The sequence below is a fragment of the Lepus europaeus genome, chromosome 7 (assembly GCF_033115175.1).
Source record: "Lepus europaeus isolate LE1 chromosome 7, mLepTim1.pri, whole genome shotgun sequence".
Taxonomy (NCBI): domain Eukaryota; kingdom Metazoa; phylum Chordata; class Mammalia; order Lagomorpha; family Leporidae; genus Lepus; species Lepus europaeus.
Window position 1 is genome coordinate 102,293,107 of NC_084833.1, and position 12,653 is coordinate 102,305,759.

The window sequence follows — 12,653 nt, forward strand, 5'->3', positions numbered from 1 at the left end:
GTTAGAATTACAGACAGTGAGAGGGAGAGACAGAGAGAAAAGTCTTCCTTCCGTTGGTTCACTCCCCAAATGGCTGCCACGGCCGGAGCTGCGCCAATCCGAAGCCAGGAGCCAGGAGCTTCTTCCTAGTCTCTCACATGGGTGCAGGGGCCCAAGGACGTGGGCCATCTTCTCCTGCTTTCCCAAGCTATAGCAGAGAGCTGGACTGGAAGAGGGGCAGCCGGGACTAAAATCAGCACCCATATGGGATCTGGCGCCGCAGGCGGAGGATCAACCCACTGTGCCATGGCGCCAGGCCCTCATTAACTGATCTTAAAAGCTGCTTCCTGCTTTAGAATTCTTTTCTTGGCTATTTTATAAAATACTGTAGTTTTATACTAGAAATAATTTTTAATATAAACAAATTGTCTTATTTTAATATTCTACTCATCTTCTTTTTTTTTTTTTTTTATTTTTGACAGGCAGAGTGGACAGTGAGAGAGAGACAGAGAGAAAGGTCTTCCTTTTGCCGTTGGTTCACCCTCCAATGGCCGCCGCGGTAGCGCGCTGCGGCCGGCGCACCGCGCTGATCCGATGGCAGGAGCCAGGTGCTTCTCCTGGTCTCCCATGGGGTGCAGAGCCCAAGCACTTGGGCCATCCTCCACTGCACTCCCTGGCCACAGCAGAGAGCTGGCCTGGAAGAGGGGCAACCGGGACAGGATCGGTGCCCTGACCGGGACTAGAACCCGGTGTGCCGGCACTGCAAGGCGGAGGATTAGCCTGTTGAGCCACGGCGCCGGCCTTCTACTCATCTTCTATACTGCTTTTTTGTATTTTTATTAATATAAAGAACAGATTTTATAAAGTTCATAAAGTTTTTTTTTTAAGAATTTTTATTTATTTTTATTTTTAAATTTTTGACAGGCAGAGTGGACAGTGAGAGAGAGAGAAAGAGAGAGAGAGACAGAGAGAAAGGTCTTCCTTTGCCGTTGGTTCACCCTCCAACGGCCGGCGAGGCCGGCGCACCGCGCTGATCCGAAGGCAGGAGCCAGGTGCTTCTCCTGGTTTCCCATGGGGTGCAGGGCCCAAGCACTTGGGCCATCCTCCACTGCACTCCCAGGCCATAGCAGAGAGCTGGCCTGGAAGAGGGGCAACTGGGACAGAATCCGGCGCCCCGACCAGGACTAGAACTCGGTGTGCCAGTGCCGCTAGGCGGAGGATTAGCCTGTTGAGCCACGGCGCCGGCCTCATAGATAAAGTTCTAATAACAAAATACTTACCTCCCTCTCTCCCTTTTTTTCAGTTTATGCAATAATATATTTTTAATTTACTCTGAATCACAGGCTTATGTATTGCTTTTGAATATTTTTCTTTTTTTAAGAGATTTATTTATAACTTAGAATTACAGAGGGGTGAGGTGGAGCAAGAGCAAGAGTAAATGAATGAGAGCAAGAGAGATCCTCCATCTGCTGGTTCACTCCCCAAATGGCTGAAGTAACCATGGCGGGGCCAGGTTGAGCCAGGAGCCAGGAGCTTCTTCTGGGTCTCCCACGTGGTGCAGGGACCCATAATTTGGGCCATCTTTTGCTGCTTTCCCAGGCACATTAGCAGGGGGCAGGGTGGGAAGTGGAACAGCCAGTATTCAAACTGGTGCCCATAGGGGATGTTGGTGCTGCACATGGCAGCTTAAGCCACTGCACCATACTTTATTTCTTTAACACAAAAACTGTGCATATTTACGGGGTACCAGGTAATTTTTCAAAACACATACACATTGTTTAATGTTCAAAACAGGGTAAATTTATCCATCTCCTCATTTACCATTTTTGTGGTGAAAATACCCAATATACTATCTTCTAGCATTTTTGAAATATATCTTTTACATTTCTAAGCACAACTCACCTTTCCAGTTTTTGCTGAAGAACTTTTATTTCTTCCTTCAACTTTCGAATACATTCCCTCTTACTGCGAATTAGCTCCTTGCTCCTGTACATGTACCTAAGCAAATGATAATCCCGCAAACAATTTACATTAAAAAAATCAACGTCACAGTCACAAGTCACAGCAAACTAGGGATACAAGGAAACTTCCTCAATCAGATAAAGGGTATCCATGAAATATATCACACTTAGTAATGGAAGACTGAGCACTGCCCCCAAATGAAGAATAAGATAAGGATGTTCTGTTTCTGCCATTAAAAAAAAAGATTTATTTTATTTACTTTAAAGGCAGAGTGACAAAGAGAGAAAGGAAGAGATAGATATCTTCTACCTGCTGGTTCACTCAAACAGCCACAATGGCCAGGGCTGAGCCAGGCCAAATCTAGGAGCCAGGAGCATCATCTGGGTTTTCCATGTGAGCATAGGGGCCCAAGGACTATGAGCCATCTTCCACTGCTTTCCCAGGTGCATTGGCAGGGAGCTGGATTAGAAGTCGAGCAGCTGGGAGTCATATGGGATGCCAGCATCGCAACCAGCAGCTTAACCTGCCACACCACAACACTAGACCCTCTTTCCAACATTCCTAATGTTTTACTGAAGGTACACCCAGCGCAATAAGGTAAGAAAAATAAATGGCACGCAGGGAGTAAATCAGGAAGTAAAGCTGCTTTTCAGTTAGATGACATCATTATCTGCAAAAGTACATCAGAACTAGTAAGTGAGCTTACCAAGATCAAAGGATACAAAGTCAATTTGTTAAAAAAATCAAATGCAGGAGCAGGCATGGGTAAAGCCACCACCTGCAGTGCTATAAAAAGCATGAAATCTTTAGAGATAAATTTAATCAGTTGTATGCAGAATTGTGCACTAAAAATTACAAAACACAACTGAGAAAAATTAATGAAGACTTAATAAGAGTAGTACATTATACTGACAAATTGAAGACTCAATATTATTAAAATATCAGTTCTCTCACAATTATTGCACATGATTTGAGTGTGTCTCAAAGGTTCATGTATTGGGAGTTTGGGTGACTGTGTGGCAATGTTGGCAGGCGGTGAAATCTTTAAGAGGCAGTCTAGCAAGGGGGAGTGGGTCACAGGGTTGGTGCTATGGCGTAGTGGGTAAAGCCGCCAGCATCTCCTATGGGTGCCAGTTCGAGTCCCAGCAGCTCCACTTCTGATCCAGCTCTCTGCTGTGGCCTGGGAAAGCAGTGGAAGATGGTCCAGGTCCTTGGGCCCCTGCACTCACATGGGAGACCCAGAGGAGGCTCCTGGCTCCTGGCTTTGGATCAGCACAGCTTCAGCCATTGTGGCCATCTGTGGAGTGAACCAGCTGATAGAAGACACCTCTCTCTCTCTCTTTCTCTCTCTCTCTCACAGCCTCCCCTTCTAACTCTGACTTTCAAGTAAATAAATAGATCTTAAAAAAAAAAAAAAAAAAAAAAAAAAACAGAAGGAGTGGGTCACTGAGGGTCCTGCCCTCAGAAGGGACTAAAGTAGTTCTCATGGGACCCTTTTGGTTTTTATGAGAGCTGTTATGAAACAGCAAGACTGACCCCGCCCTGTTATCTAGCAGCATGAGCCCTCCCACCTGCATTTCACCGTAAGGCCCTCACCAGAAGTCAGATAAGGCTGATCTTGCACTTTCAGATTCCAAAACCGTGAGCAAAATAAACTCTCCTTTGTGAAGTAACCAGTTGCAGGTATTATTAAAGCAACAGAAAATGACTAATATATCCCCAAATTGATCTGTAAATTCAACTCAATCACAACACAAATTCCACTAGCCATTCAGTAGAAACCGACAAGCTGATAAAACCTATATAGGAATGCAAAGAACCAGAATAGGCAAAATAATTTTGAAAAAGAAGGACAACAAAAGTAGAGATTTACAAAGTTTACAATAAAGCCACAGTAATCAAGAGAATATAGCACTGATATAAGATTAGATGACGGAATAGACCCTAGAAATTAATTCACAGCAATGTGCTCAATTAACTTGCCAAGGTAACTCAATAGGGAGAGTCCCTTCAACAAACGGTGCGTTAACAATGATAGCCATGTTGCCACCTCTGCTCCCCCCAAAATCCTTATCTCATTCAATATACAAACTCTAAATGAGTCACAGACCTAATGCCACAAAATTTCTAGGAAAAAAAAATAAAATCTTGGTGATCTTAGGTTAGCAAATTATTTGATAGAACAAAAACAATACAAGCTGTAAGAGAAACTAACACTACACTTCATCAAAACTAAAAATGTCTGATCTGAAGACACTGAGGAGAAAATGAGAGTCAATCACAGAAAATATCTTTGGCTTTGTATCTAAAATATACAAAGAACCCTTACAACTCAGTGCTAAGACAAGCAACCTAACGAAAAAGCAAATGGGATCTGAATAGACACTTCATCAGAGAAAACATACGAACAACTACTAATCAAGTACATGAAAAGATACTCAATATCATTAGTCATCAGAGAACTATAAATCAAAATAAGATATTCCTACATACCCACTAGAATGACTAAAATTAAAAAGACTTGCAATTCCAAGCACAGGCAAGAATGAAGCTATAGTATAGTGGTGGTGGTAATGCAAAACTGTACAATCGCTTTAGGAAACAGTTCATACACCTTTCATACAAACCAGCAACCATACGCCTAGTATTTTAACCTGAAAACTACACCAGAGTTCATCTGTGAATGCTCATGGTAATAGTTTGTTTTATAATAAAAACTGGATAATCTGAAAAACCTATCAATCCATGAAGGGAAAAATTATTGTCACCTACATACAAGAGAATACTACTTAACAATAAAAAAGTTTATGCAGCAACATGGCTGCATCCCAAAAAACATCATCCTAAGATAAAGAATACAGTCACAATCACGTACATACCACTAATGTCACTAATATGAAATGGCAAAACTGATGGGTCAGGAAAAAAGTGGTTGCTAGAGCCCAAGAGTGGGAGATGAAGACTAAATATAAAGAAGACCTTTTGGGCAATGGAAATGGTATCACTTTGACTGTGATTGGTGAAAGTTATTTGACTGTATAATCTGTCAAAACTCGTTGGTTATGTGCCCAATAGGGACATTTTTGGTATGTAAGCTATACCTCAGTGAATCACACTTTACAAGTACAATCTAAGTCTGTCATGATTTTTTTCCTCCCTCAGGGATACACAAATTATTTAGACTAGAAAGAAGTTACACCCTCGCTACTCCATATATTCTTTCTTACTCCTAAAATACCAGCTTTCCCCCAAAGCCCTGCTACTCAAAAGCAGTCCAGAAAGAAGAGGGGTCTTCAGCAGCCCCCTGGGAGCTTCTCAGAAATGCAAACTCACAGCCCAATATTCACTGAATCCAAATCACCTCCAGGTGATTGCTGGGTCCAGGACACTTGGTACACGCTTGCTTCTACTGCTGCAACAGTCAAGACAATCAACCATGAACTCACCTGTCCATATAAATAATCTGAGGGAATTCCAGCTTATTGTGAATTTTTTCGGGTTGCCCAAGAGACTGATTGAACTCAAATCTTGAGAGTTCAAAGGTCAATACTGGAGGTAACTTTGTAAACCAGCGCTATGTCAAGAGTATAAATATGGGAGAAAGAAAAATTAATTTTAGGATATGAGAATGGCTACATTTAAGATACCCCTCATTAAACTCTTCTTTTGGTATGGAATTTATATTCAGATCAAACTCACACTAGAACACATTTTTATCCCAAATACTAAAGGACACGAACACTTAAACTCACACTTAAAGAATATGATTAAACATTCCTCAAGGCTCCAAATTTACTAGTGTGTCAAAGCATTATTTACTCCAACTTTATCCTTAGAAATAACCACCCCTAAATGTGGGAGCTGCACCAGGCATCTACACAACTGATTCAGTGTGTCATCAACATTCAACGGAGCTTCGGAACCCGAGGACAACAGCCAGCCCAACCACAGACAGAAATTATGATCGTAACAGCACGTCAGCAAGGAGACAACTGTCTCTATGAATCAGTCAAAAGCACTAATGAGGGCATATATTCTGTACCATTTGTTTAGTCTATGCAGCATAGCTGGAATCCCCTTTATATGTGAAAAGGAAACTTAAAATAGCCAATGGGTTTATGATTCCTCAAGTTTTGGAGAAAAAAAATCTTAGAATTCTAAGAATTTACAGATGTCCTGTAAGGAAGCAATCAAATCAACCTACAATGGTACCATGACTTATCAAAAAAGATTTCGAACTGCCACTATCCATAGGTGAGGAAACACTAAGCCAAGAAAGGCACCTGTGCGCCAGATCCCAGTGAACAGCTGTGGAGTGCCCTTTACCAAAAGTGCAAACAGCGTTCCCTTCGGGCCCCCTGTCGGTACAACGAAGAGAATTCAGACGGCCTGTTTGATGACTTCAGGGCTAAAGCTAAGCAAGCATAAGATTGTGTTTGGTTTTCTTTTTAGAAACAGGTCCCATCCTTGACTACACTGGTCTAAGCAGCTGGGAGACACCCCTTCTTCTGTGTGTACCAGGTCGGCACAAGGATACCCCTTACAGGCCTTCCAGTGGGGACCAGCTTTCTCCTTGAAAGTGAATGTACTTCCACAGGACTCATGCCAGGCTCCCCATTTTAATTCAAGAAAGCTCATTTTTTCTATTGTAACTACTGAGTTACACTCTTAAAAAGTCACAGTTTTGCACCTAAATGTCTAATGAAAGGAGAATAATACGAATTGGGCAGTGTTGAAATTATGCCATAAATGCTACTAATTCTTAACCCAATGGGAATTCTGAAGTGTTAATTAGCCTTGCTCTCCCTTCAATTTGCCCCATTTCCTTCCAATCCTCCCCCAACAAAAAATAAATAAATGAAAATGAAATTTCAAAAAATTTTAAAAAGCAAAGGCAGAATTTACAATTGAGAACAGTAAACACTATAATAGGGAAAATATTCTGAATGGCATACCATAGGAGTTAATCACTGTACTTTTACCCTCCGAAAATATGGAGGCAGTGGGTTCTCCCTACTCAGGTACAGGTAGGCTTCAACAGAAAGAGAGAAACTTGATCATACTTAAAACATCAGAAGCAGCACACAACCTTCACATGAATAACTCAAATTCAGAACTTCAGTAAAGAATTAATTTATCAAAGCACCCATACTTTCTGACTCATATCAACCGATGAGACAAGACAAATGCAAGTTCTGTTAAGTACAAAGTTATTTAATATATGAGGGAAATCAATTTGCCCAAAAGCACAGTCCAACTTAACTGGCTTTGTCATTGGCACAGCAAATAAAAACGTTCAACTTACCTCTTGTCCATACTTCACCGAATGATCGGAAGGAAGCAGCTCAACGTCTCCTTCCACCATGGCCCCTTCCAAACACTCGTCTAAGTTGTGATAACCATTTACCTGAAGGGGATACTGGCCAAAGGTCTCATTGTTACAGAAAGGCTTTCCTAGGCAGAGAGAGAAAGAGTGATTTTTTTTAAAATATTTTATTTATTTGAGAGACAAAGTTACAGACAGTGAGCGAGAGAGACAGAGAGAAAGATCTTCCATACGCTGGTTCACTCCCCAAATGGCTGCAATGGCATAGTTGAGCTGATCCAAAGCCAGGAGCCAGGAGCTTCCTCCAAGTCTCCCAAGCAGGTGCAGGGCCCAAGGACTTGGGCCATCTTCTACTGCTTTCCCAGGCCACAGCAGGGAGTTGGACTGGAAGAGGAGCAGCTGGGACCAGAACTGGCACCCATATGGGATGCAGGCACCATAGGCAGAGGATTAAACTACTGCACCACAGCGCAGGACCCAATTTTTTTTTTTCTTGAGAGGCAGAGTTACAGAGAGGGAAGGCAGAGAGAGAGAGAGAGAGAGAGAGAGAGAGAGAAGTCTTCCATCTGCTGGTTCACTCCCCAAATGGCCACGATGACTGGAGCTCGGCCAGTCCAAAGCCAAGAGCCAGAAGCTTCTTCCAGGTCTCCCACGTGGGTGCAGGAATCCAAGAACCTGGGCCATCTTCCACTGATTTCCCAGGCACATTAGCAGGGAGCTGGATTGGAAATGGAGCAGCTGGGACTCCAACTGGTGCCCATATTAGGATGCCAGTGCAGCAGGCAGAGTATTAACTCACTATGCCACAGCACTGGCCCCAAGAGACTGATTTTTAAACACATCCTCACAGCTCTCTAAGTCTGTGTTCTGGCTCCACAGAGGCAACATCTTCTTATGTTCTTGTAGCCTCCTAAGAACTGGTTAGAAATGCATGGAAGCCAGTCTGGCAACTTCCAATGAGCCAGATAAATTCCAATGCCTGCTAAACACTGCAGGAAGAAAGACACCAGACACATGTGCTTCCCACCCCCTCATCAAGGACTTTCCCACCACCTGCAAATGCGTCTCGCCAAATAAAACCTTACCTGAATCTGGTCAAACTTCTAGACCCAACCACCAATTCACAGCAAGAAGAGAAGAGGAATATGTGAGAGTATGCTAAGTATGTATCATGGGAACATAGGCAGCAAAACGTCAGACCACGGGAAGGACTGCAGAACAAACAACCCAGTTGCTCCAGAAAACACATCAAGGAGAAAATAGGGAGCGGGGAGGCGGGGGGTGCCAGACACGGAGAAGAGACTTAAAGATCAGCCTGTCACAAATGAATCACATTGGATGCCAACTAAAGCAAATGTCAAAAATATACTTGATTCTCTAAAACTATGTGAATAAACAGGGAATGTGAACACCATCTAGATGCTTGGTATTCAAAACGCTGTTGTCTAGAGTGGTAGTGGTGCTATGTTATGCTTTAAAGAGCACAGCCCGATGGGTAAGAGCAGGCGAGGGGTAGCTGGCTGTGAGCCGACGGTGACTGGGTTCACGGGAGTTTTGATACTGCTCAATCTCAATGTGCTCAGAAGTCTCTAGTTGAAAGGATTCTGTGGCCAGCGTGCACCTTACACACATTACATCAGAAAATCCACCACAGAGAAAACTGGTAACATCACTGTGTGTCCGATACTAATGTGAGATTTGTGCTGGGCAAATATCATACAACAGAACAACCCTGAGGCAAGGACTAAGCCCATTTCACAGATGGACAGGACCCGGGAACTCAGAGAGTTTGTCCATGATGACACAGACCAAGGGATAGAAGCGATACTCAGATCAGGTTTGTGTGACTCTTCATGTTCACAGTGCCTCCCCAAGGAGATACAGTGATAAAGACATGCTCAAGGACTCGAGTTAACACTCAGCACACAGAATTTACCTTCACGAACGCCTTCCGTCAGGAAAGTACCATAGAATAGCTGCACCATTGGGTTTTCAGATTTATTCCTGGGACTGCTGCTTTTAACAAAGGGAGACAACTATGTATGAGATTTGTGCTTCACAAAACCCAAGCTTCCATCCAAAGCAAAAACAGTGCATTTCCATCAATCCCCAAAGAGCCAGGTATGGTCTAAAATAGTAAGCATTAGGTCAGTTTAAACATTCACTGAATAGGCATGTGCCTGTCACTGATTTAACTTCTGAAGACACAAAGACAAGCCATGATCCCTGGTCTTAAGGAGCTCAAAGTCCCACAGAGGAGTCACACAGGCAAACACATACATCTGTATGCATTCCCTATATACACCTGTGTCCAGTGCCAAGTGTATAAAGGCAGAGACGTAGAGCAGAGGTACGAATGAACTCCACTGTGCGCTTTTACAAACACAAAAAAGTTTTCTCGGTGGCACAACAGAAATGGAACTGAAATGGTTTTTCCCTACAAATCCATCTTAAATTATTAACTATATAAATCAGTATTTACAAGGTTGCTTTATGATGTACAATTTTTATACTCAGAATTATAACTCTTTAGCAGACTTCTCAGCATGTCTATTAGGTGATTACATGTATTCTTGGCCCCGAATTTTACTTCTATTTTGATTGAAATAGTTAAAAGTGACTCTTGATACCTTCCTAGTAAACTTCAAAAGTGAGCAAGATTAAACTGTATGCATCCACATAATACCACTCTGTTCACATCTGAAGCTGAGCTGACCTTCCAACAAATGCATTTTATAGCCCAGGCTATGACTTTAACAAAGTCGCTGGTACAGCCCTTTTGGTAAAAACTCTGCAGGTTCAGATGACCCGTGTCTGAGAGAGCTAAAGGCAAAGGCAAGGGGACTCACAATGAGGACAAGCCCAAGGATTACCCCATGAGGTTTGGGAAAAACCAGCAATTTCTCCTTGAGAAGAGTAACTTCTCCCCACACCATAATTCTCCCTGGCCCACTGTGAGTCAGAAGGATGCACAAACAAACCCTCAACACTCACTTAACATTAACAGCTAGCTGGAATGCGTCCTCTAGCCAATCCAGGAGCTTGTGTGTGAATTCACTCACATCTTGCTATAAGAGAGGCACAAATTGCACAAGCGTTAGATGCAGCACTGTACTTATGGAAAGGAAGATCTGCCCTCATCCCACCAACGAACTAAGATTCTGCTACTATGACCACGCAGGAGGGCCACACACCATGATGCTATGGGACACTGGAACCCAGCCACTCCAGGGGACATGGAAGGTGCCTTGGGCAAATTCTGACCAAGTTGTGGCCAGAGGAATCTGGAGCTCTACCAGTTCCAGCCACATCTGTGATGAGGCAAAAAGCAAAAACCCAAATCTTTCAGTTTCACCTTTTCAAAGAAAAAGCCCCAAAGAACAGACTAGAGTACTCTAGAACAATATGAAGAAAGATAATTTTTATGAACTGTTTTGAGAATTTTGTAGGATGTTAAAGAAAAAAATGTCAAAGTTTATATAACAAAGATGTTAATCTAAACAGCTCAGTGTTTTAATAAGAGATAGGGAAAGCATTAATGTCTACAAGAGAAAAATTGCTCAGAAAGCTGCAACTCAGGTTTAGATAATTTTAAAAATATCACTTCTATCTGGACCATCCAGAAACAAAGATACAAAAGGGCTTTCCTTTCCTCGGTGAGCCCTTCTATCACTCAGTGAGACCCTCTCTATTCTCTTAGCCCCTGTATAATTCTATTATTCTTTTTTTTTTTTTTTGACAGGCAGAGTGGACAGTGAGAGAGACAGAGAGGAAGGTCTTCCTTTTGCCATTGGTTCACCCTCCAATGGCCGCCGCGGCCAGCGCGCTGCGGCCGGTGTATTATTTCTACATTTCTGCTTCCCCAGGACTGCCAGCCCTGTGTGTGTGTGTCTCTCTCTCTGTCACACACACACTCTTTCTCTTATGCACGTATGCTCTCTCATCACCTGTTTTCCAGGCAAAATAAAGAGCAAACACAGGCCTCTACTGCCTTGCTTAGTCATGTTCACAGCTTGCTACATTGTTGAAATGATGCAGGATCCCAGGACTCTTCATGAGGAATGACTTGAAATTGGAGAGTCCCAGGAAAAACAAGAGAACAAGGGTTCTTTTGTACCTGCTGCTCCTCAGATGATCGGAATGCTCCCTTTAACAGATCCAGGGCTGCTGAAGGGTCTACAAATTTTCGATTTGATCCCATCATCAGAGCAAACAAATACTGCAGCTCTTGCATAAATACGATATTTCTCTTTTCCTGTAGAAAACACAGCACATGTACTCATACATTTTATTTGGAAAATCGGAACATCGAAAGAGAACAGTTGTTAATAATCCACTTCCTAGTTTACATTTATCTGGATCAGGCCTCAAACCACGTCACAGGGACTCTAACTAGGACCCCAGATGGGGGACTTATGGATACTGTGTAGACGCCGGAAAGCTGCTGTTTGCTGCTGCAAAAACAGACAACTCCAACTCCTGAAGCTGCTGCCTCCCTCCAATTAGGAAAACACCCAAGGTGCAACCTCGGAAAGGATGAGCTCACTGGGGAGGCCATGACGGCCCACAAGAACAGACCACAGTGTCTTCTGGAAAGGGCCAGGCTGAGGCGTCACTGGCAGGGGCACACAGCCCAAAGAGGGCAGGTGTTCTGTGTTGCCTCCCAGAGGTGGCTCCCTTAGCTTTCTTGAGCCATTTTCTAATCTCATACCTAATTATATTAGTTTTGCAAACGCTTATTTCTTGTCATAAAAAGGGAAAGAGAATCATTGAGAAATGAAAACAAGCCATCGAGCATCACGGATATCAAGTTGAGTCAAAAATTTAGAAGCCTTTGGGATGAAAGGTTAACAATGAGGAAACACCTGCAACACCAACTTACCGTGTGACTTCGACAATTTTCTAGTATGTTCTGGGGCAGATTATAGCTGAGAACAAGTCTTCGAAATTCAGGCAACTGAAAGAGAGACTGGAAAAAGGCAAAAAATGGATTCATACCTTCTTTTCAAAAATAACTGCAACAAAAAAAGCCAATTCTTGCACTTTAAATCATAACTGTCAACTCGGCAATTCCTCCTATATTATTTCTAGGGAAATAATAATGTTCTGCATAAAAGTGCAGCTGAAAGAATGCCAATTCTTTTAGGTAAAAAATAGAAACAATCTAATGCCTAACAAGAGGAATTACATTAAATAAACTACGAGAGGACTTCAAAGAGTTTGTGGAGAGCCGGCATGGCTCACTAGGCTAATCCTCCGCCTGCAGCGCCAGCACCCCGGGTTCTAGTCCTGGTTGGGGCACTGGATTCTATCCCAGTTGCCCCTCTTCCAGTCCAGCTCTCTGCTATGGCCCAGGAAGGCAGTGGAGGATGGCCCAAGTGCTTGG

The 12,653-nt window shown here is 43.0% G+C and overlaps 1 protein-coding gene across 7 annotated transcripts in view; it reads right to left on the bottom strand.

Moving 5' to 3' along the window:
- The window catches only part of USP28 (ubiquitin specific peptidase 28), a 74,136-nt gene that overhangs the window by 23,682 nt on the left and 37,801 nt on the right, over window positions 1–12,653 (bottom strand). For 5 of the 7 annotated variants that reach the window (XM_062197036.1, XM_062197037.1, XM_062197035.1 and 2 more), the window contains 7 exons: window positions 12,150–12,236; window positions 11,385–11,522; window positions 10,262–10,335; window positions 9,204–9,283; window positions 7,247–7,395; window positions 5,388–5,515; window positions 1,882–1,977 (listed from right to left, as the gene is read on the bottom strand). In XM_062197036.1, the coding sequence (XP_062053020.1) occupies window positions 1,882–1,977; window positions 5,388–5,515; window positions 7,247–7,395; window positions 9,204–9,283; window positions 10,262–10,335; window positions 11,385–11,522; window positions 12,150–12,236 (752 nt within the window). The remainder of the gene's footprint in view (window positions 1–1,881; window positions 1,978–5,387; window positions 5,516–7,246; window positions 7,396–9,203; window positions 9,284–10,261; window positions 10,336–11,384; window positions 11,523–12,149; window positions 12,237–12,653) is intronic. The other 2 variants (XM_062197038.1, XM_062197033.1) reach the window with 1 other exon arrangement.